Here is a 24,503-nt window from a genome sequence, read left to right as displayed (position 1 = left end):
CATTGTACTGTTGAATCTTCAGAGACAGAGAAAAGGAAAAAAGTCTAGAAAGCTCTGGTGGATAACAACCTGAGTTCTAATTCCAATGTCATGAGTAGCTTTGATACCTCAAAGTGAGCAAAGTACTTAATCTTACTCGATTTTCTTCTTTGTGAGAAATGAGGATAACACCACTTTACAGAATCAAATGAGAAGGTGTGCAAAGGAACCCAACCGCTTGCTAGGTGTTTGATACCTTTCCCCTCACCAAACTACTTATTTAAAAGAACAAAAAAAGGTGTTCACACTTTTGGTACATTTCAACAGATAAAGACACTAAAGCAAGGCAGGAACGGATAAGGAAAATTGAGGTAAATTCAATCAAAGTGGGAACCAACAGCTAGACATGAAGATGTCATAGTTCACTTCATCCACTTGAGGCTAGGGTATCCATTCAAGAAAGACATTCAGGGTTGGAGAGCGGGCGAGTCGAACGTCTTTTCGACTACGCGGACTCGACGGGAGGGACCCTGAAATTCTTAATTAGAGCAGGTTGCTATGGCGATAGTCTCTAGGCAGCGTGGGTTGAGCTCTCTGGAGGGCTAGAGGGTGGGCCTCCGCTGGACCCTGAGCGCGCGCCCGCTACCAACTTTCCCTCCAGACCCGAGGGGCGGCGCGCTCCGCCCCCGACCCCGGGCCGCGCACGTCGTCGCTCGGCAGCGCGCACGCCTGCGGGAGCCCTCTCCAAGCAACCTAGTGCTGATCGCTCGTGCCGGTGCGGCCGTTAACCGCCCTTGCGGGAGCCGGAGGCTCAAGAGCAGCCCCCTCCCCTTCCTGGGCTTCCCCCCACCCACTTTCCGGTCGGCCCCGGGGCATGAGCAGCTATGGCCGGCTGCAGCCCGGAGGAGAAAACTTACCGGCGCTTCCTGGAGCTATTCCTGGGCGAGTTTCGCGGACCCTGCGGCGGCGGCGAGCCGGAGCCAGAACCCGAACCCGAGTCGGAGCCCGAGCCCGAGCCCGAACTGGTAGCGGCTGAGGGGGCCGAGGCTTCGGTCGAAGAGCCTGGGGAGGAGGCGGTCACGATAGCCGCGACGAAGGAGGGGGAGCAAGAGCAAGACCCCGAACCCGAGGAGGAGGCGGTCGAGGAGGAGGCGGTGGCGGCGGCAGAGGGCGAGGAAGAGGAGGCGGCGGCCGCCCCGGGGCAGTCGGCTGTGCCGCCGCTGCCGCAGCCCCAGCTGCCGCCGCTGCCCCCGCTCCCGCGGCCGCTGTCGGAGCGCATCACCCGCGAAGAGGTGGAGGGCGAGAGCCTGGACCTGTGCCTGCAGCAGCTCTACAAATAGTTAAGTAGCGGGGCTCGGCCAGGGGTGGGCCCGCTGTCCCTGCCTCGTCCGCCCCTCAAACTGCTCTTTTCCGCTCTTCACCCCCCACCCTTCCACACCCGCGCTGGGCGCCGCTGAAAGCGCCCCCACTGCTCGGAGTCCAGCGGTGAGCTGCGAGCTGCCCACGCCCGCCTGGGTCCCCGCGCCCTCCCGCTGGCCCCGGCCCCTTCTTCCCGCTTCACTTCGACCGCCCACTTCTTGCTGCACTTCACACACCCTTTCTCCTTCGTGCCTCGAAGGTCCTTTCTTCCAGTCTTGAGAGCTCCCTCTTCTTCCCAGCTCCCTTCCTCCCGGAGGTGTTCTTCCCTCTGTCCGTCTTTTTCCCAGTCTGAGTGCCTTGTTGTTTGGCGGCGTTAAGAGACGCGTCTCGGTTCTAGGCTGAGCTGCGAGGTGCCTCCTGCGTAACCGCAACAATGATTGATTATAATACCGGCCCCATAGCCACATGAGGAGAGACGAGAGTAGATGTTTCCGTCAGGCGCTCAATGCTGAAAGTGTAGAGCTCTTTAAATGGCTTAATCCACAGGAGCCTAGTATCCTGGTTTAAAGATAGTTGATATTTCATGATTGAGGGAAGTGGAGAGAACTTGGGAGAGAAGGGTAAGCAAAATTTTACAAGCGAGGCTTCAGGTGAAAGATATCTGAGGAAGCCCTAATTCGTTAAAGCGGAAAAGTCAGGCTGGTTTGATAAAATTGCAATTAGGTGCAGTATTTTCAGTCCATTAAGTAGATGGGTAGGGGAGAGAAAGCAGATGGCTTCGCTACACAGATGAGAGTCGAAAATAGAAAGGTCAAGGCTTTGCCTTTCATCCCAGTTCTGTTTTTTATGGGCTTGAAATAGAAACGTTTTACAATTGTGACTCTTTTTAAATGGAATTGTTCTGAAATAATGATGGAGGAGAATATTAACAAGTTTCTGGAAACACTGGTAAACTTGGGAATCTTTTGCCATTCTGTTGATAGTTGTAATGACAGATGTTATTCTGGCCCCCCGAAAGTTTACTACTGCAAGCTTCACTGCAATTAAATTCAGACTCACTTCTTGGATTTTCACAAAAGCCAAAATTAAGAGAAGGGCCTGGAAAGTAAATGTTTTGCCTTCATCTGACCTGAAAGACAGCTGATCAAATCATTTTTCTGTTAAAACAGAAGCTTATCAATAGGCAAAAAGTATTTAACATATCTGCTGTAGAAGTGGACTGTGTTGATGTTCCACACTTTATAGGCTATTTAAAATTTAATTTTGAAATACTATTTGATTACCAAAGTAGTAATGCTTTTTGGGAAATGAAAAAAAAAAAAAATGGCGTGTGATACCACCACCCAGAGACAAACAGTATTAGCATTTTATAGTCTTTCTAGTATTTGTGTAGTATCATAGAAAAGGGCTTACGAAATGTCATTTTTTTAACACTACGTAAAGACGCTTAAAACTTTCTACTAAAAAGAAAATGGAAATGTTTACCAAACTGGAAGAATTTACCTCAGCATCAGACTAACTGTATTTTGACATTTCTTATCTTTACAAATGCAGTTGCAGAATTAAACACATTTAGACATTAAAGAGTGTCCATTAAAAAGAGACTTGTTAGTTTAGAACAACCATGAACATTTGCCATTCAAGAAAGTTTTTTTTAAAATAAAATCTGTATAAAGATGATGACAAGTAGATGTGTGTTTTTCCATATGGAAGGGGAGCAAGATTAATTTTAATAAACATATAAACTAGAAAAAGTATTCAATTGATAAAATGAGTATCTGAGAAAAGAAGTTTGGATCTGAAGCAAAATTTAAGTTGGAAAATATTTCGCTTTAAGTCAGAGATATTTATACTATGTTTTGTGCAGAGGCTATTAACCTATTTTTATTCAGATATAAAATGGCTGGCTTGTTTATGTAAAGTAACTTCAAGATTCTTAACAGATTTAAACAAACAAACCAAAAAAGAAAAAAAACCTTCACAGTTTAAAAAAATATATTTTTAATGCTTTTAGTTTTTATTTCATTATTTATAAAAGGAAATCAAATCACTTAGAGGAATCAATACTGGAAGACACTGTAGGGATAGATCATTTTCTCTCCAAGCATTTTATTTTACAGATGAGAAAACGATGGATCCAGATTCAGAAATGACAGATTATGTACAAATGATTACAACATTTCTCAGCATGATCAATGAACCTCAAAACTCTCCCTGACATATTTGAGATGTTTGGGTTCTCAAATTTCCTAGGAAATACTTTAAAATAATTCTGATTAGGAATATGTTGGAATCATTTATTTGGGGAAAAATTTTTTTTTTCCAAAATATTTTTTCAAATACCCATCTAGTCTGTTTATTCTGAGAATTCTTACTATTTTTAAAAAACTCTGTCATGCTTATCAAATTGTGCCAAAGTTCTTAAGTGAAGTTACCTCGACTATATATTCACCAATTTGATAGTTGGGACTAGTGTAAAAAGAAAATAAAATTGTGTTAATGCCAATTTTATAAATCTCTACAGTGTGTTTTTTTCTGTCGGTAGTTTAGAAATATATACTATGTAGCTGCTAAGCGGACAAGTTCTCTGAAGAAAAAAATAAAGATGCTTCTCAATACTGCCTTATGTATACACTGGTTGAAAATTTACTTTTAAAAAAAATATAGTAAATGTTTTTCAATATTTTTCTTCTTTCAAAAGAGTTTTAAAATAGGAACAGCAGATATATTTATCATTCTTCATTTTGGTAAACTCAAAGCTCAGCACTAGCTAGAGATAAGCAGTTATTTAGATAAGTAAAGGATCAAGGTTTAAATGGACAAAACATAGTTATAATTAGCAACAAAAGTTATTCAGAGCAGTATTTGGGATAAAGTTTTTGCCTTTGGGCTTGAAAATGGGAAATACGTATTCAGATATTCCTCTCCTAGATAAAAACAATATGTAACATTTTGAAAGAAAAATAATTAAATATATTCTAATTACATAATATTAGAATTTCTGAGGTCAATGAGAGAATCTCTTTGAAAAAGAGATGGCGTGAGATATTTTATAGCTTTGAAATAATTTGCAGATAAAAAAATTTAAAAGTGATCTTAGAGCAAATGCGAATATGAAGCTACTTGTGTAGGTTACATGGGTCAATACTGTGTATTTTATTTCTCTGTACTTTACTGAGGATAAATCTATTAATCCCGAAGAAACAAATACTCTCAAGTCATTTCTAGAGCTACATGTCATTACATTTTTAGAGCAGTGCTTCCTTAGTTATTCATTTAGCCTGGGGTGAATTACTCAGGGAGAAGACAGATATCTTAGCAGCCTAACAAAGTTAAGTAGTTTCAGATGGCTTACAGTAGTAATGAAGGTGGGTACTTTTAAAAAATGGCTTGGAAAAGAAAATCGTTGATTATAGACACTAATAATTCATTGAATTGAATTGTGAATTATGTGAATCATTAATGACTTTGAGAAAGGTCAGAAAACCATTAAACTTTGTCTCATATATATAAATAGAAAAATACATGGATGCTATAATACTCATTTAAAACTACATCTTTTTTTCTTATTAAAAAGTAATAAATGTTCACTTTTAGAAGTGGAAAAAATTCACATTAGCAAAAAGAAGAAAATTAATGCCAGCTATTTATTGTTAACCGTACTTTTCAGATTCTTTCCTACCTCTCAGGCTTCCCCTTATTCTCTGAGGTTTTTGGTCCTTGGCCTTTTCAAGTCTGGTTGACTCGTCTGTAGTCGACATCAGTCTATCCCAGGGCTTTGGTAATTGTAGTTATTCTAAGGCTCCAGATTCTATCTCCGTACATGCTTTGACTGCTAATGGAACAGCTCTACTGAGATGTCTAAAACATTTCACAAATTAAACTGTCCAAATTGAATTCAATCCTCCAACTCCCTCTATCTCCCCGCAAACAAAACTAAAACCTGATTTTCTGGTGGGTCCATCCATGATTTCACCTCTCACTGGTCACATTCAGTCAATTTTGCATTGTAAATATCTTATAAATATGCCCCTCTCCATTCCCACTGTCATTGTCATCTCTTGCTAGTTTCACTTTTCTGCAATATACTCTCCCAAGTGTAGCCAAAGTGATTCTTCTGGAATCTAGATTATGTACATTGTCTAATCGTCACCCACTGCTTAAACATTTTTACTCTTTACCTGGAGTTAGCCAGACTGCAAGGTTAAAGGTACAGTCCTGCAGACTATTAAGTCTGCCCAAGACTTCTAACTTCAGCTGCAACCAGTTAGGGTCTAACTGCAAAGTTAGAAGGAAGAGTCTATATAAGACCATTCTTCTGGCACCATTTATAAATTTTTTCTCAAAACCACCCACAGATTTCATAATTCACTAGAAAGACCCACAGAACTCCCTGAAAGCAGTTATACTAATGGATATGGTTCATTATAGGGAGAAAGATACAAATTAGAACCAGCCAAAGGAAAAGATACGTGGGACGAAATCTATGAGGGTTTCAAATAAGAAGCTTCCATTGTCCTCAAGAGATGTTTTACGCTCCTAGGATCGATGTGTAGCAATATACATGGAGTACTGCCAGCCCAAACATGTCTCTTGACCTTCAGTTTCTATTATAACTTACTAATTGGTTGCCCACATGATTGAACTTAGTTTTCAGTCTCCCCATAACTCCCTAGGTGAGGTACTACATGGTCAAGGGGCCCCCCCAACAATAACAAAGACACTCCCATTACTCCAGAAATTCCAGGGGTTTAGAGGTTACCTCTCAGGAGCCAGGGACAAAGGCCAGATCTCTCTTTAAGCAAGGCCAAATTCTTTATTATACCTTCATCACTTATCTCTCCATTGCCCTCCAGATAAAATCCACACAAGGCTTTATAATCTTGTCTGCCTTATATCTAAATCACTATCCATCCACCCCATCCCACCTCTACACGTCTAGAAACTATACTTCAGCTATTTTAGACTACTAATATATTAATTTGAATATACTGTATTGGGCTTTACCGCTGAACCTTCACACATATTATTCTTTGAGCTTGAAACACCGTGCTCCGCCAACTCCCACCTCATCCAGTTCAATCTCTTATCCATTCTTTAGGTCTCCATTTAACAGTCCTTCCTTTGTTCACCATCCTCACCCTCATAATGATTTAGGTGTCTCTTCCATATGCCCCTCCAGAATACTCAATGCTTATTCCTTTTATAGTACTCGTTTAATTCATTATTTTATCTTTTACTAGACCAATGGATTTCAAAATGAGGTTTACCCCATTGGGATGAAGGAAGAAAATATTACAATCTATTTACTCATGTACAAAATACGAAATTAAGTGCTATTAATATTTGATATATTGATGGAGATTGGCAGCTTGTTATGACAACTGATTTCATGTCACACATGGCAAATGAGGTATCCTGATGAAGTGCAAATTTCACAGCTTACAGGAGTTGACAGTGGTACCCTCCTTCCAATTTTCAGAACCTTACAAAGTATTAGTTTACTTGTGCTGATTAAATGGATTTATTGATTATATTTCCTGGTTTTAACAGAATTAACTCTTATAAAATCACACCTGGCTTTAAAAAATCCTACAAAGAAATATTGGATTGAACATATTTGTAATGCAAGCAAGCATAAGAAATAACAAAAGAGCCTATACTTCTTCCATCCTTAGTTAAATTAGTTTTTTAAAAAGATGATAGATATCATATCTGATGAGAAATCAGCAAAAATGGAATTATTAAGTAGACTATGTGAAATAGCTTACTCGAATACTGAAGAATATTTTAGAATAGTGTGAGAGTGTTGCGTGCATGTGTGCATGGGTGTATATGTTGAGAGGGGGATGTGGAGGGAGGCACATACACATATGGCGGGGTTCATGATGCTCCAAATTTTTTAACGGGGTTCTTGAGCTAGTGTTTGGAAACAGTTGCATTAGATTATAAGCTACCCGTTTGCCATCATATTCCTAGGTCAATAATGACAGGCACATATACAACACAAAATAAATATTTGCTGATCCAATAAATGAACTAAGAGATTTTTAAAAAGATACTGTTCTTACTATTTTAAACTTTTTTGAATTTAGTAAATTTTGATATTCTCACATTTCAAGACTTTTTATAATAGAAAATTTAAAGTATATAAAAAGTAGAATATTGTACTTATCACCCAGCCATAATGACCAACTTGTGGCAAATCTTGCTTTCATCTATCTCCACACATCTCACCCAACCTTCCATTTTATTCTATGCAATTTTTAAATGAATACTCAATAATCACAATTTTATTCGACATTTTAGGTGTAACGAATTTGTAGTTACTCTAAGAATATCGTGAAGGTCATCCTTTAAGCAAACCTTTGATTTTTCTCAGAATATGTTCCTAGTGTTGGGACTATGGTAAAAGACATATTTAAGGCTTTGATATATAGTTTTAATATGTCCTTTAATATGGTGTTGTTAGTTTGCCCTCTAAGTAGATATATATAAGAAAAAGATTATTGGCATTATGAAATAATTTAAACATTTAGAACATAATAAAGCAAAAAATCCATATACCCAGCATGCAGTTTCAACAAATTATTATAATTATTTAAGATTATTTTAAGGAAATAAAAATTTCATATGGAATTGAAAACTTTATTGTCACTCTTCCCTGAACCCATTCCCTTTTCTTTCTTCCCAGAGGTAACTGGAAATTCTAGGAATGTATACTTCTGGTCTTTATTTTTATATTTTTACTACACATGAATTTGTATGGTCAATATACGGCGAGCTTTTTTGTTTTTCGTTTTGTAGCTATCTTTTTTTTTTTTTTTTTAATGCCTACAGCATCTGGTATTCCTAGGTGGTCTCCCATCCAAGTACTAACCAGGCCTGACCCTGCTTAGCTTCTGAGATCAGATGAGATCGGGCACATTCAGGATGGCATGGCCATAGACTTTGTAGCTATCTTGAGACTAACTTTTCAATACATTCCATTGTATGATTGTATTATGATTTATCTAATCTATTGATGGACATTTGGGTTGTTTCTAATTTTTGCATATTACACACTATATTAGTTAATACTTGCTGCTTAACGGGTAAATCCTGAAATCTCAAAGTTTAACTTAATGTAATGTTATTTTATTTCTTGCTCACAGAGTACTTCAGTGGAGGAGGGGAGCTGTTTTTTATGGAGTGATTAAGGGACCCAGGCTAATAAGGGTCTGTCATCTTCAACCTATGGTTTCCAAGGTTGCTCTAGGCATCAGCATCCAGCCAGCAGACATAACAAGAATGGAGAATGATGTTGGATGTTTTTAGGGGCCAGTCCTTAGAAGTGGCAGATGTAATTCTCTTCACATTCCATTGACTAGAATTCAAGTCATGTGGCACCACTCCGGGCCCACATTTCCCAGCAAACAGGACTGGGAAATATAGTCACTAGCTTGGCAGTTAATTTAAGAAAGAGCTCTACACTATGGAAAAAAGATAGCTGGCAGCCTCTGCCCTACACATAATTCTATTTGGACATGTTTCCTTGTACATGTATTCATAGATTTCTTGGGTATATACCTAGAAGTGGAATTGTGAGATTGAAGTTATGTACACTTTTACTTTGTTAGATATTGTCAATTTACTTTGTCCAGCAGTATTGTACGAGAGATCTGGTTTCTCCTGTCCTCACTAATATTAGAACTGCCATACCACTCATCTTGTATTTTTATACTGCTATGTGCCATTAATGCCACTGAACTATGTTGGAAAGAGGATAATACTTATAGCTGACTGTGATCTTGATTTTGAGCATTTTGAAAGAGGACACGTGCCTAAAAGTCTAGACCAGCACCATCCAATAGAAATATAATCGAGCCACATATATAATTTAAAATTTTCTATTAACCAAATTTTAAAAATTGAGGAGACAGATGAGTTTAGTTTTAATAATTTATTTTCTTTAACGCAATATATCCAAATGTGATATATCTAAATATATTACCATTTAAGCATGTAATGAATATTAAAATATTATTGAGATATTTTGTATTTTTTATACCAAGTTTTCAAAATCATATGTATATTTTTCACTTATCAGTTTGGAATATCACATTTCAAGTATTTAGTAGCCACATGGGGCTGGCTAGTGGCTACTGCACTGAATGGCACAAGTTTAGACTTAATAGCAAAACTTTAATTTTATAAATATCTGACATTTACTGTCAAAGTCATATTTAAATGGATTTTTACTCCAATCATCAAATACATCTGTATTTTGCCTTTGGAGGAATAGCAAGCTGAATTTATTTTCCCCAGATTTCTTTCTATGACTAGAGAATAATCTGATTTAGGTTTAGATTATTGAATGTTAATTTCTCCTTATATAGTTAATGGGTGGTAGTTTTCTTTTAGTTTTGTACTGCTGTGTAACATGTTACCATAAACTTAGTGGCTTAAAACAACACTCATTTATTATCTTATAGTTCTGTAGGTCAGACGTCTAGGAATGTTCAGCTGAGTTCTCTGCTTAAGGTCTCAAATCAAAGCCAAAGTCGAGTTATAGGCCAGGCTGGACTCTTATCTCGAGACTCAGGGGAAGATTCCACTTTCCTGCCCATTCAGATTGTTAACAGAAAATAGATCCTTGCTGTAGGTTTGAGGTCCTCATTTCCTTCCTGGTTGTCGGGCTGAGTGTCACTCCTAGAAGCCACCCACATTCCTTCTCTCTCACATGGTCCTCTCTATTTTCAAACCTGCAATGGCACATCACATCCTTCTACTGCTTCAAATCTCTCTGGCTTCTCTTACTGCTAAGCAGAGAAAGCTCTCTGCTTTTAAGGGGTCTTGTGATTAGATCAGGTCCACTAAGATAATCTCCCTATCCTAAGATCAACTTGCCATATAAACATAACACAGGAATGATATCTCATTAGTAGTCAGATTTTAATGATTAGAGTGTAGCATCTTTGGAGGACCATTTTAGTAATTCTTCACATCATAGTAGAGAAACAAGATAGAAAAGCATTTTAATTATTTTGTTTAGAGGTCTTTTAATTTCACTTCTCCATAAAAGACAAATACTCTCCCATTTCTTTTTGTCTCCACTCCTACCAACCTGGTCTGGGCCAAGCTTTCATCAGCTCTTAGCTGACTGTAACAGTACTCTCAACTGTTATTTCTGGTTACCCATTTCCCTCCCTTCAATCAGTTTTTCATATAGCAATCATTTGGTCTCACCTCGATCAGCCTCTGTTGTTGCCTTGTTACTTTGCTTCAATCACAGTAGTCTTGATTTAGTTCTCAGAACCTGCCATGCTCTGTCCTGTCTCCAGTTCTCAATACTTTTGTTTTCTTTGCTGCAACTTTCTCCCTTCTCTCCAACCTGTCTAACTTAACCAGTAGGTCTTAAATCTCTCTTCCTCACAGAGGTGATTCCTTACCTATGGTCTAAATTAAATCTTGCTTTTTAGTTTTCATAGCATCCTTTACTTTATATCCACTTACCACAATTTATACCTTTACATATACATATTCTATATATATATATGTATTCATGTGTTAGTTTTTTGCTGTCTCTTCCCTAGAGTGAGGGCAACAAGTAAACAATGTTTTGTTCACCTTTGTCTATACAGCATCTAGTATAGATCCAGGCACATAGTGGGCACTCATTACCTATTTGTTGAATAAATGAACTTTTTATCTGCTAGGTCCACCAGATTGTTTCCTTTCCAAATTTTTATAGACCTATTCTCATTCCCTTCTTTCTCTTTATCATTTTCATCCTCTGCTCTCCTCTGAATGGTAGAAGAGCTTGGCTTTCTATTTTACTGTTGGTGTGTTTATTAACATTTTCAACTATGTAGCTGCAGAAATATGTTTGCAGTTCTCATTACTGATTAACACTCCACAACTTTGTAAATTAACATTTTCATGGACTTAAGAGTATTCACATATAAATTATTTGAGAATATTGTGAACAATGACAAGTTTAAGGAGTAATAATACTGTATAGAGAGTAAGGAGCTAGTTAAAAGATTGAGAGTATTTTTAATTCCTTGTATTTTCACTTAAGACTTTACCTTCTGGTGCATAGCTCTGAGGAAGACTAGTCCATTACTTTCTATCTTGGTTTAAGTCATCAAAGAAAAAAAACCGAAAGACTAATTTGCTGGTTAGAAATAGCAAAGTTAATTTTTTCCTGATGGTGTGATTCCATATGATTTATAAGATTCCTACAGAAACATTTCAGTTCTTTCATGGACTTAAAGTATTTGACCTACTTCTACCACAAAGCCCAGCTTCCCATCTTTGATCCTTATAATTTCTTATTCACACTTTTCTGCTTTGTAAATCTAAATACTAAAACTGAAAACTGCTTTTTAATAAAGCCTGTTTTTTGCAAAGTGTATTGTTTCAGTTAATATTCACCTTTGCATTAACAAGCAACAACAAAAAATATATAATGCCCTAAGATGATATATATAGTATTTATTAAATTGTTTGAGGTATATGATATATAAAATTATTTCTTAGGCTAAACTTTTAGAGGACAAGAATCATGTTGTGATGTTTTTTTAATTGAACCTAATAAGTTATCACAAATATGAGAGGTGACAGTCATTAAATCAGGCTATTACTAATTTTGCACTAAAAATGACCTTTGAAGGTTTGGGATTTGATTTCTGGAAACCCTGAATATATATTACTTCATATAGTCTTGGTTTAAGGCAGCTTATAAATACAGTCTCATCTATTACTTGAAAGACACCTGTCTTATTATTCACAATCGACTTATATACTATCAGAGGAACAAAATATTTTCAACTTTTCAGGGTCGTATGGAAAGTTAACTGTGCATCTAGAAATAATTTTCAGTTTTTTAAAACAGATCAATACAAATTTGCATTTAAATGCCCTTTGAGAGGATATTCTCTGATCTTGGATTGATAAATGTAAATATCTTTCCATAAGACTTAGTTAATAGTATAAACCTGCAGAAGTTCAGCATTTTCTGCACCTGAAGTAATTATAGAGCTAGAGGTAGTAGTTTCTGTTGTTTCTACTAGATTTATTAAAAGCTCGTTCAGGCACTGTTTTATATTTATTACCTCATTTAATCCTCACAAAAAGTATTCATTATTAGGTTCTATTATTAGCCCACTTTGCAGATGCAAAAGCCAAGGCACAGAAAGTTTAAAGAACTTTCTCAAGTTTCCACCGTCAGGAATAGCACTAGGATGTGAACTCAGGTAGACTGACTCAAGAGATAATAACTGTGAAGTTCATTTTATGATTTTCATACTGTGTTACAAACATTTCTATAGGAAAAAATCTCAGTGAATATGCAGTTCAGATGTTTGAATTTTGACCACTGCTGTTGCTTAGTTCAGGCCCTTATCACTTCTTGCTTTGATTACTTTAGCAGTGTCACAAAAAATTTGCCTGCCATTAATCTCTTTTCCTTGTAATCTAGCCTCACTGAATTTTCCGATATAATTGAATTCACAGCAATTCTCTACAGGTATCATATTATTTTTTGCCTCTGCCTTTGTAGATGCTGTTTCTTCTTCATGGAATATCCACTTTCCTGGCTAACTGTAACTAACCTCCCTTTTGAGGGAGAGAGGGTGTTTGGATTTTTACTTTACCTTCTACCCCAAAAGTCCGTTTTGCTCAGGTATTACCTATAAATAAAGAGTAGTTTAAGGTTTTTGCACCAAATATTTTTCTAAATCTTGCCTGTAATGAAAGAAAAGGTCAGTAGTTAGTGCCATTTATTAAAAACAGTTTGAAATCTAGAAATTCTTTAAACAATAGACTGAAAAAATAGTTCACAACTTGTATATAGTTCATAACAGTGACAAACATATCACTTCACTAAGATACTTGAAGATATTTTTGTCCATTTTATACTTGACTAATGCTGCAATCTATTTAGATTTTTCAATTTCAATATTAATTTTAAAAATAGCCAAAGGCACCTATTTTCTATACAGTTTTAATGCCTAATGCCATCTATTCAACATAGTATCTTTTTTTGAAAGAAATTCTTTTTAATTTTTTAAAATTAAGTAAAAAGTGAAGAGAAATAGTATGTGATTTTTTTAGAAGCCAGTAAAGTACATACTGGTCATGAATAAGCAGTGGATTATAAATTAACATAAAGCAATGATCACTTGTATTTTAGCAGTTTCATGAATTACAATTCCCAATTGGGTTCATAGGCTATAACGTAGTTTTGGAATCATTATCATTGTAAAATCATTATTCTTTTGCATAATGCATTCAAAAATGACTTAAAGCTTGAGTCAGAGTCAGAATTCCTTTTTAAATGTTCAAATATCCAGTTTATGTTCCATATATAATAATGTAAAACTATCCTTGACTATCAAGGAAAGGGGGAGGAAATAGGACAAGTGATATCAACTTATAGTGAAGATCTGTAAAACCGAATATTAAAATATATTGAAGATCAAGTATAAAATAAAAGCATTCTCTCAGAATGAGGCCTTACAAATACTCTTATTCGAACCAACTAATTAAACATTACAATGGAAAAGTCCATTAAATATTACGTTAAATAATTAGTATATTTTTATATTCTTACATGGGTCAGAATTACCAAACCATGAAGCTGAATTTCTTCTCATTTCCCCAAGGACTGTAAATGGAGATTTTAATTAAGCTTTGCTATGTTAAGAATTTTCTTGGTTTTAAAAAGCTGTTTATTTTACTGTAACTTTTCTAAGGGTTGTCTAAATAAAGATAGCCGTATGTGTGGCTTGGTAATTTTGTGGTTAATTTATACCATGAAGATATTATAGGTATTCAGTTCCTAAGGCATGTTCAAGAAAATCATTTGGTATTTTGTAACATGTATAATTAACAGTAAATTTTAAAACTAATCTGAATAAAAACAGTATCCCTTTTTTTTTTAAACTGACATTAATGGAGTTTATTTTCTTATTCACTTGTTTTCCACCTCATTACAGAAAGTATTTCAAGTGGCAAATTAATTTAACTATAATGGGAGTAATATTTATTAGTCATCAAAAAGTCATTAAGTACCTACCATATACCAGGCACTGTACTAAATGCTGCTTATACAGAAATACTTGTTCCTTTCCTCAAGAAGTGTGCAGTTTAGAGGAAAAGTCAGAGAAGTTAATCAACAAGTTACACTACAATGTGAGTATAATAAAAGTTATTGTTAACTCTTGTTTTATATAAGGCGATATACTAAGCACATTACATGCTGTTATTTTGTTTTTAAAACAAGAAATTAATGTTTAGCAACATTAGGTAACTCATCTAAGTTCACACAGTAAGTGGTAGAATTGGTATTTGAACTCAGATGTGTCTGACTCCATAGCTTCTTATCTTGCTGCCTCTGTATGTGCACTCATAAGAATTAAGACACAGCAATGCAGAGGATTTTGTGGGGACACTGGGGTGGGTATGCCAATGTAGGCTGTTAGGTTCTGGAAGGGGATATATAAATTGAGTTTAGAAGACTAAGAATTAGCCAAGAGAAGGAGGGTGCTGAAAAGCATTCCAGCAGACACACTACCATGTGCAAAAAACATGAAAATGAGAGAATGTAACCCATTTGGGACTTGTCTTACTGTTATTTCTCTGAATAAAAGAGGGTAAATCTTCAAGAAAGACCAGAGAAATAACCCTAAAAGTTTTTATTCATTCATTTATTCAGTCAATATTGGGCACCTGTAGACTTTGTATTTACTATATCTCTGGAATTTTTAAAGTCATAGAAATGCCACTAATGTTAAACAAAATGCCACATAATCAGGAAACAGAAGAGCCCTATGATTTTTCTGCCCTCTAGTTTGTCTTATTTGGCTTTTAGAACAATGGCTTCTAAATTTTAAAATCTTTCTCTCTCTCTTTTTTCTGATCATTTCTCTCATCAATGCTACCTGATGTGAACCTGTGGAGATTTTAGAACTGAAGACTGCCTAAAGTGTTCTCATTTCAACCATGCGTAAATCTTATTTACTTCCTAAAGATTTATGAAAGGATAAGTATGTTTTTCTTATCAATATCCACTGTGTGACTTTATTTTTCAGAGGGTAAATGGACTAAAAGTACTAAAGCAGATTCATTCAAGGACTTGTCCCAAGAGATAGAAGCACATCAAGCTGCTGGATGGATATACAGGACAACACAAGACCTAGGTCTAGGTTATAAATCAACATATAAAATTTCAGAAGTAGGGAATGGTTTTTCTGAGTTATTGAAGGAGTAATGTTTATCATTAGACATGTTTATCATTCAGCGAGAGAATCATTAGTTTATTTTCTCTTATTTTTACAGCCTAAAGAGACAGCTTTCAACACTCACTTCACATGCTATCTCCTACTAGAAGGAGGTCTGCTGGAAGTAATTATTCCCTCCTCTGAACTCCCCAGTATTTTATCTGTGTCTTTTAAAAAGACATTCAATAATTCCTTCCTTTTTATTATGTAATTTGTATGCAAGTCTTATCTCTTCTATTAAACTGTATGTATCTTCCTTAAAGCAAAATTCAGGTTTGATCCACAGCACTAAACTTTGTACATATAAGGCACTGAGCTAATATTTAATGAATTAAAGCACAGCATCCATATCATAAACTAAATCATTAAAGCAGTGTTTCTTAAAGTGTTGGACATGAATTACGAACTTCAGAAACATCTGGAATGTTTGGTTAAAAATGCAGGTTCCTGTGTTCCTGCCCACATCTACCAAATAAGAATTTCTGTGAGTTCCAGGAATCTTGTTTTGAATAAAAATCTAGGTAATTATGATGCACACTAAAGTTTGAGAACCCACTGCCTTAGGGAGAAGATAAGAATACAAATTAAAATTAAATTTACATAAAATTGCGATGTGCTTATTTTTAAAAAAAATTTTAATTTTTTATTTTTCAGTGGAAATAAGCATACATTTAATGTTAAAAATAACATTTTGTATGTAGCAGGGTGTAAAATATAAGAAGAAAAAAATGAACAGGAAGGTATTTTCAATGTAATTTTTCTCTGTCAGTGAAGATCAATGTTCAGTATTTTGGAGCTTTTAGTGTTAAAAAGCATATTTAGATGTAAATAATTTTGAATATCGATGACCATTTTCTATGAATGCATTAGAAGTAAAGCACCATGGCTCTATAACTAAAAACTAAGAAAAGATGTATTAAACATTCTTATCTGCACATTCTTATATTGCTGTAAGCATGGATGTCTTTTAAGGCACGATTTCCTGTAATACAGTTTGTGACTAATAGTTTTATTGTTAAGAAATAGTGTGGTTTAGATAGCATTTAACAATACATATTTTTCCTTATCTTTCCTTAACAACACAGTGTATTTTAGGTTTACTTGTCTGTAAATGTTTTATCTATAATTTTTAAAATATGAAATTGTTGATAGAATGCCAGCTGTCTTGGCTTATGCATTGTTGAAGTTGATAAGGGCTAGGATAAGCTGTAGCAAGCAAGTCCAATACTGATCTTCATCTAGGCATTTCTTTTATTTCTAACATAAATCTCTTCTTGGCCTTTTGTCTGAGATCAAGTGTATTTCTAATGTGATATGCTTTGGTCTTATAAACTTAAGCTGTTTTTATAATAATTATAATTATTAAGATAAGACAAGAAATGCTTAAATAGTGTTTGTAATGTAGAGCAACTGGTCCTGGTACTTTGCATATATATTTATTTAATTCTCACAACAACTAAGTGAAGTAGGCACTGTTGTTACCAGCCACACATTACATGTTTGGAACTGAGGTACTGAGTAAGAAGTCTGTCCAAGTTTGTACAGCTGGTAAGTGGCTAGGATATGAAGCCCATACAGTGTGGCTTCAGAGTCAGCATTCTTAACTACTCTATAAAAACGTTATTATTTTCTTAAACTAGCCATTAATTTGACTTTGTCTTAGTCATTATCAGGAGCATTTTCCAGCAATAAAATGGCAAATGTTTCCAAGTAAGAATTTTAAACAAATTCAGTCTACATCTAAACGTTATGTTTTTTGAATTATCTTAATGCTATTCCTACTTTTACTGATTATATGTAGTAACATCCGGCTTTCTTTACTTAAAATTAGTTGGATGTCAAGAGATTGTTTTAGCATGTCATTTTTAGTGTTTGTGATTGCAGTAATAGTCACATCTTCACTGATGGATCCAAGTAAAAATTCAGTCATTTTAATTTTTGGAAGTTATTGAAATACTTAACAGATTTTTATGAAATAAAAAAACTAGATAAATTTGCATACTGATGATTTAAAAAATTATATATAAAGTTGTTTAGTAAATATATATTCTTTCTGGTAAAGGTTACTAAAGTTTTTCTTTACAAAAAGAGTGCATTTTTTTATTGATGTTTTTGTGGTACACATGAATAAAATATCTGTTCTTGACCTGTGTCATTTCTCATTTTTAATTGTATAAATTGGCCATTTTAGGTATCATTAATTGCTTTGTTTCAATAAATAAATACTGAAGATGTTATCCACCTTGTAAAAATATTTAACTAATGGATGCTATATATTAGGTTGTGTTTTAATATGTTAATGTATTTAAAGATCTCAAAACACTAACTTGTTTAAAGATTCAATTGAATACCACCAGTCTCTGTTATAATTAGGACAGCTCAGAAGAAGAGGACACCTAAATTAGAGAAACTCAGAATGGAAAATAAAGAAGAGAGGTTTTTTTTGTCCGTACAATAAAGGGTTCCAAAAAAGTGGAAGTGGGCTATACGAATCTTGAATAAGAAGATCATGGGTATGCCCACTTATGTAGCTCTTAATAACATTATTAGGATTTTTTATCTTTTTAATGCAAATTTATCATCTAGTAAGTTGAAAAGCAGTATGAACATTAAATTATTGGCAGAACTTGAAGGGTCACTAATTTTACATGGGAAAAGATTTTTTTGTGTTTTTTGATCTATGTTGTCATTAATAGTGGACAAGAATGAAGTTTTTATGAACAAAATATTTCTTTTCTAAATTTGACACCAGTATGAAACTTACTCCAGATATTTAAGTTTTTAAAAATGTAAATCAAAGATTTGATTATGCTACTAAAGTACTATTTTACCTGATGGCATAGGCAAGAGGGGTTTTTAATAAGTATCTTTAGAGGAGTACCTAAGGCATTTAATAACTGTTGAAAAAATGACAATGTCTTATTTCTCAAGTAGACTTTTAATTTATAAGAATGTTATTTTATATTTACTTATTCTATATAGGGTTTCTTACTACAATATAAGCTCCTTGAAGGCAGTCTTCTCTGTTTTGCTCACCATCTTATCCTCACTATCTAGAATACTGAATGTTTAATACATAGTAGGTTTTCAGTAAGTACCTGATGAATAAATGAATATATACTTATGCATTTTTTATTGTGGTAATATATACATAGCAATTAACATGTTTTAAGTAGCATTTTAATATTCGATTAAAGCACATGCTCATTGTAAGATTTCGAAACTACATGAAAGAACAGAAAAATTGCTTGTATTTTGCTACTTCAAATAGCTATTCTTTAGGAATATTTTTCTTTTTTATGCAAATATATTTATAACGAAATTGAGATCATACTTACATGTATACATATAGTTTTGTGCCCTGCTTTTTTCATTTAACACTTTCAAGTAAGCATTTTTCTAAATCATTAAATATTCCTCGAAGACATATGTTAAAAAGTTGTTAAGGGTTTTAAGTGCAGTTTTGCTCAAAATCCAGAGTAGCAAATATATATTTTACTTTGTGATTAAGACTACACATAAATATTATAATAAATATTGTAAGGCAGTAACCATATGCATTGGGTTTTTTTGTTTGTTTGTTTGTTTGTTTAATATGCTTGCCACATCCCTCCAAACTGATTTTGCAACTCGGTAATGGGCTGCAGACTGCACTTGGAAAAGTACTGTTCTCTTGTATGAATATTCTGCAATTCACTTATGCCTCTTTTATTGGGCAAATTTGGTTCTATCCAATTTTTTGCCAGCAGGTAAAAGTATAAGTGTGTGTGAGCATATTTACCAAAGTAATTCATGCTGATTATAATAAATCATTGCTAAAATGTTAAAATGTAAGTCTGTTAATAGTTTAATGTCCTTTCAGATTTTTTTCCATGCAAAGATAAGATACATCTTGAATTATTAAAGTTACTTTTATGGTCCTCTGTAGAGTTTAATTTTTCCTTACATTGGTCCTGGGTATTTCATGTTTTTATTAATTTTTTCCCTTGGCTTTATTTATTGAGATATAATTGACACATAATCTTGTATAAGTTTAAGATGTATAACACATGGACTGATACATCTGTATATTGAAAATGACTTTCAGATTTTCCTATGCATTTATTCATTCTTCTATATTAATATTAATATGTATATACGCACAGTTTTTTCCTAAACAAAAATGAGATGGTTCTACATCTTTTAAATATTTTAATCGTAGATATCTTTTCATATCAACAGGTAAAGATTTACTCATCTTTTGTCTGTTTTCTAGTACTCCATTAGAGTTGGATCATAATTTAAGGTTTTCATTGTTGATGAAAATTCATGCTGCTCTTTTATATTTTAAAGAATGCCGCCATAGCCACTCCATTCTTGTGCATAGATCTTTGTGCTCATCTGCACACGTTATTGCAGAAGGAATTCCTGGACTCGAGATTGTTGGAATATAGTGTCTACAAATTAAAAAAATACTTAGTTCTTCAAATTACTTTTGGAAAGTTTATGTCAGTTCACACTACCTCCAGTAGTATATGAGAGAAAAAATTTCCCCATAGCATTGAGACTAGATATTTCCAATCTTGATTTTTGTCAGTCTGATGAGCTAAAATGATTTGTTTAATTTGAATGTATTAGTTTAACATCTTTTCAAATGCTTATTGGATATTTGTATTTCTTCTACAAACACTTGTTTATATCCTTTGTAAATTTTTGTATTTATTGATTTCTGGGACATCTGTATGCATTATGGATTAGCCTTTTGAGTGTTATTTGTTGCAGAAGGCTTCTATAAATTATCTTTTGAAACTTTATTATGGAATCTTTATATAGGAATTTTACATTTTTGTACTTCATCAGATTAGCTATTTTTTTTTTCTTTATGGCTTCTGGGATTTTTCATGTTTTAAAGGGTATAGTTAATCTTCCCCACCTATTTTCTTGTATTTTCTTCTGAGTATTTATAGCTTTTTATATTTATTCATTGAGAATTTTTATATTTGACATTACTACATTTAGCTACTTAAAATTGATATATCTAATTCTAATAACTAAAGAACTCTTACAGTTAGGAAGATTAGTGAGTTTTGAAGGGAGTTCTAATTTTGGTAAATGTTTGAATTGACAGTAGATATAGTTGCCTAGAGCATGAGTATAAGATTGATAAGCAGTTGGAGTAAGAGTAGATATTTTCTAGAAGGAAAACATTTAAACAAAAGTGCAGATTTCTCAGCAGGCTTCGTGGCCAACCAAGTTCATTTGAAATATAACAGTAAGTGTTTGACAAATTCTTGCCTTGCTGATATTTCTCTCTTAGAATGTAAGGGAAAAATATTTACACCTTTGTATGAGAAAAATCCTTGAAGGGATACATACCAAATTATTAGCAATGATTTTTCTCTGGATGATGAGATTTCAGATATATTTAAAATTTTTTCTACCTACTGTATTTTAAATATCAAAAAAAATGTTATTTGTTTATTAAAAATAATATGGGGATGGTAAAGGACGCAGTAAAAGCATACTGTCGTTCTGGATCTATTTATAGCTAAAGAAGAATTGCTTGGTTGCTACGAATGAAAGAAACCTTTGGAGACAAAGTTGGCTATCATAGAGTTTTACAATTATATTAAGAAACAAGAATAAGGAGAATAAACGCCTACTTAATATTAACAACTTCCATATTTTCTGTCAAGGAGAACAGTCTTTATGCTGTAATGAATCATTTAGTAAAAAATATAATATAAAAACTATGGAAGGTAGAAGATAAAATAATGCTTAATTCTACCATCCTTACACAACTTTACTATTTTGTGTATTCTCTTCTAGTCCCCTCTCCATAAACATAAATTTTATAGAGTTACAATCATATAGTAATTTATATTTTGCATACTTTCTAAATTGCTATATAGATTTCCAGAGTATTTTGTTATTGCCTAATGGTCCATCTACAGGCTATACATAGTATAATAAATTAGTCCCTTATTTTGAATATTTGGGTTTACTCTAATTTTTTATTTGAATAATATTGCAATTATAATCTTCGTGCTTAAGCTATTAGCCTTCTATTGAATAATTTCCCTAGATAAGTTTCTGGAAGGATTTCTTCTAAACATGTATTGAAAACTAGCTAGAGACTAGTTGTATAATTTTGATTTGGGGAATTCTGGGGTGTGTGTTTTTGTTGGCTCATTTAATATAACAATAGCAGCTGATATCTCTGACTGGGTCAGGCAATGTGCCAAATAATTCACTGTATTTAATTTTCTCACAAGTTCTATTAGATAAGGGAGTCAAGGCTCAGAAATGTTTGCTATATTGCCCAAAGTTAATACAACTAATAATAACTGGCAAAGATTATGTATACAGGGCTGTGTGACTCCAAAACTCCACTGGCTCCCAGATTGGACATCAGCAGTTATAATGACACTATTTCTACGGTAGTAGACTATATGAGATTAGCTATTTTGTGCAGAAGTTCTCTGAACATACATGACTTGTTAAGTACTAATGCATTATTAGCCCAAAATTTATTTTTTAAAAATGGGAATCTAAAGACTGACTTTTCTCTGTAGATTTGATAATTCATTATTCTTGGAGTCCATGAACTACTCAGTTTATATTACTCCCATTTGCATAGTGTTTGACATTCCAGAAGGTCTAGAGAATATACATAACCACTATAGAAATTGTTCCACTCAGTAAATAAATGCTACAATAAAAAAAAATTGAAAAATGAATTAGAAATACTCAAATGTAAATCAAAATTCCTTGATAGCTTAAAGGTATAAATTTTAGTATTTTGGGGAGAATATACACCATAGCATTTCTGATCAAGACATCTGAGACCTATATGATGTAGATTTAATGAACAGTGTTCAGCTGTTAGTAGCTATTTCAATTGTAGAATTATTAAATGTGTTTAGTATTTGAAATAATTATCTACAACTCAATTATTGCTGTAGCCTGAAATATGAAGAGGAAAATCACAATTATAAGAATAAAATAATGCTTAAAAAGAAACAATAATTTTGAAATGCTAAGTCTGGGAAAAAATGGCTTCTGTCACATTCAGGGATAACAGTTTTCTTTCAAGCCCGAAAATGCCAGTTCCAGGATTCTATTTTCACAGTCTTTCAGCACATCAAACTGTATAAAGTCTTTCTTTCCTTGATTTTCATCCAAAAAGACTATTTCCTCAAGATTAACAAGGCAACTAGAGTTATTTGTATGCCCTAGACAGAAGAATGAGCCTTTTCAGTCTGGTAAAATAATACTCTTTCATCAAGGTGTAGCTGCAAGAAAGATTCATATGTAATTGTGAGGGAAGGAAGAAAGATGTATTTACTTAGCAGAAGCAGCCCATTTCATCAAATGGCAGTTCTCTGAATTTGTTTCTTTTTAGCCAGAGTTAGTTGATCAGTTTTTGTTTTTAGTAACATTTAAAAGAATGTTCAATTTGTTTCTGTTCCTATTCCTTGCTGCCATTTAGGAGATGGACAGAGAAGAATTTTTCATATTCAAGAATATAATTGCAATGAATGTGTTAGTGGAGAATTTGAAGACTTGAGGCCTAGTCCTCTGCTTCTCAGTGTCTGGGAGTTACATGCTATTATGACAGTAGCAGGGAGTTATATGCTATTATGAAGACAAATCCTATCACCTAAAGAATTGAATTTAGTGAATTGGCCTTTAGATAAAATGATTTTTGATAAACTTACTTTTGGCCAATGACCCAGAGCTCACTTAAGCAGCCAGATCACCTGAATTAATCCTAATGAGGTGTGCCTTCATATCCTTAAAATTGAGACTTTTCATAACAGACCACAGAATGGACTATCAGACCTAACGTATAAAATGTACATCTGTTTCAGACTGGAAGAGTGCCTAGTCAAAGCAATTAAATGACCTTTTTTCTCTTTTATGATAGACTTCTGCATCTCTAGCCTCATAACTCTCACTGGAGCTCAAGCCCGTATTTCCAAGAGAACATAGAAAAGAAAACATGGTCACTTTTCATTTGAGTACAACCAAATCAATATTCTGCCTCTTTCCTCTTCAAATAGCCCTTCTTTAGACTTTCTAAAGACTCATAGTCATCTTGTTCTTTTTCATCCCTACTTTTATTCAGTTATTCCCCAATTTCATTGTCGCTTTTTGAAAAGTCTCAGATTCTCCATTCTTATTGCAACGACTTGAGTTCACATCTTCATCACTCTACCTTCTAGTTGTTTTCCTGCTTACATTCTTCTCTCTAGCAGTAGGTTAAATTTACACTGCTTCCATCATATGTCTCTCTGAAGTAATCCCCCAAACTGCAAAATTCGCTAGCTAACCTTTCAGTGTCAATGTAGGGTGTTGTATCGGAAGAATCAGCTGTAGTGCTTTTTTGACTGACTTGACATTTACCTGCTGTCTGAACAAAAGGCATCTTTATTCTTATTTACTGAGATGACTTTTAGATGTGCCCCTTTGCATGGTCCTAGCCTGTTGCCTTCTCCTGATGTGGCACACAAGAACCCTGTTTACCTAATCCCATACTCCCATAATCTCAATTTATCAAGTAACCTAATTTCTCAGGCTTCAGTTAGATATCCTTAGGATCTCTTCCCCTGACTACTGCTATCCCCCCTCCCCACCGCCCATCTCGAATACCTAAGATTGTTGGTGTTCTATAAAGCATGTATCTCGCTACTTTTAAGTAGCCAGGGTTTTCTTTTGAGATATAATTGACGTAACATTCATTTCATATGGACAATATAATAACTAGATATTTGTATATATCTCAGAATGATCACAATAAGTCCAGTTAACATCCGTCCCCACACATAATTACACATTTTTTCTTGTGATAACTGTTAAGATCTACTTTTAGTAACTGGTCTCCATGATGTACATTACATCCCATGATTCCTCTTA

General features: G+C 34.4%; 1 protein-coding gene and 1 pseudogene across 1 annotated transcript in view; one reads left to right on the top strand and one right to left on the bottom strand.

Annotated features, from left to right (window-relative positions):
* Nucleotides 1-695: 695 nt before the first annotated feature.
* Nucleotides 696-24,503, top strand: part of PPM1E (protein phosphatase, Mg2+/Mn2+ dependent 1E) — a 123,903-nt gene continuing 100,095 nt past the window's right edge. The window contains exon 1 of the mRNA XM_011375071.2: nt 696-1,318. Coding sequence (XP_011373373.1) covers nt 864-1,318 — 455 coding nt within the window. The 5' untranslated portion in view covers nt 696-863. The remainder of the gene's footprint in view (nt 1,319-24,503) is intronic.
* Nucleotides 8,170-8,288, bottom strand: LOC111729418 (annotated as a pseudogene).

The sequence above is a fragment of the Pteropus vampyrus genome, unplaced genomic scaffold (genome assembly GCF_000151845.1).
Source record: "Pteropus vampyrus isolate Shadow unplaced genomic scaffold, Pvam_2.0 Scaffold261, whole genome shotgun sequence".
Lineage (NCBI taxonomy): Eukaryota > Metazoa > Chordata > Mammalia > Chiroptera > Pteropodidae > Pteropus > Pteropus vampyrus.
This window is presented reverse-complemented; position numbering and strand designations above follow the sequence as displayed.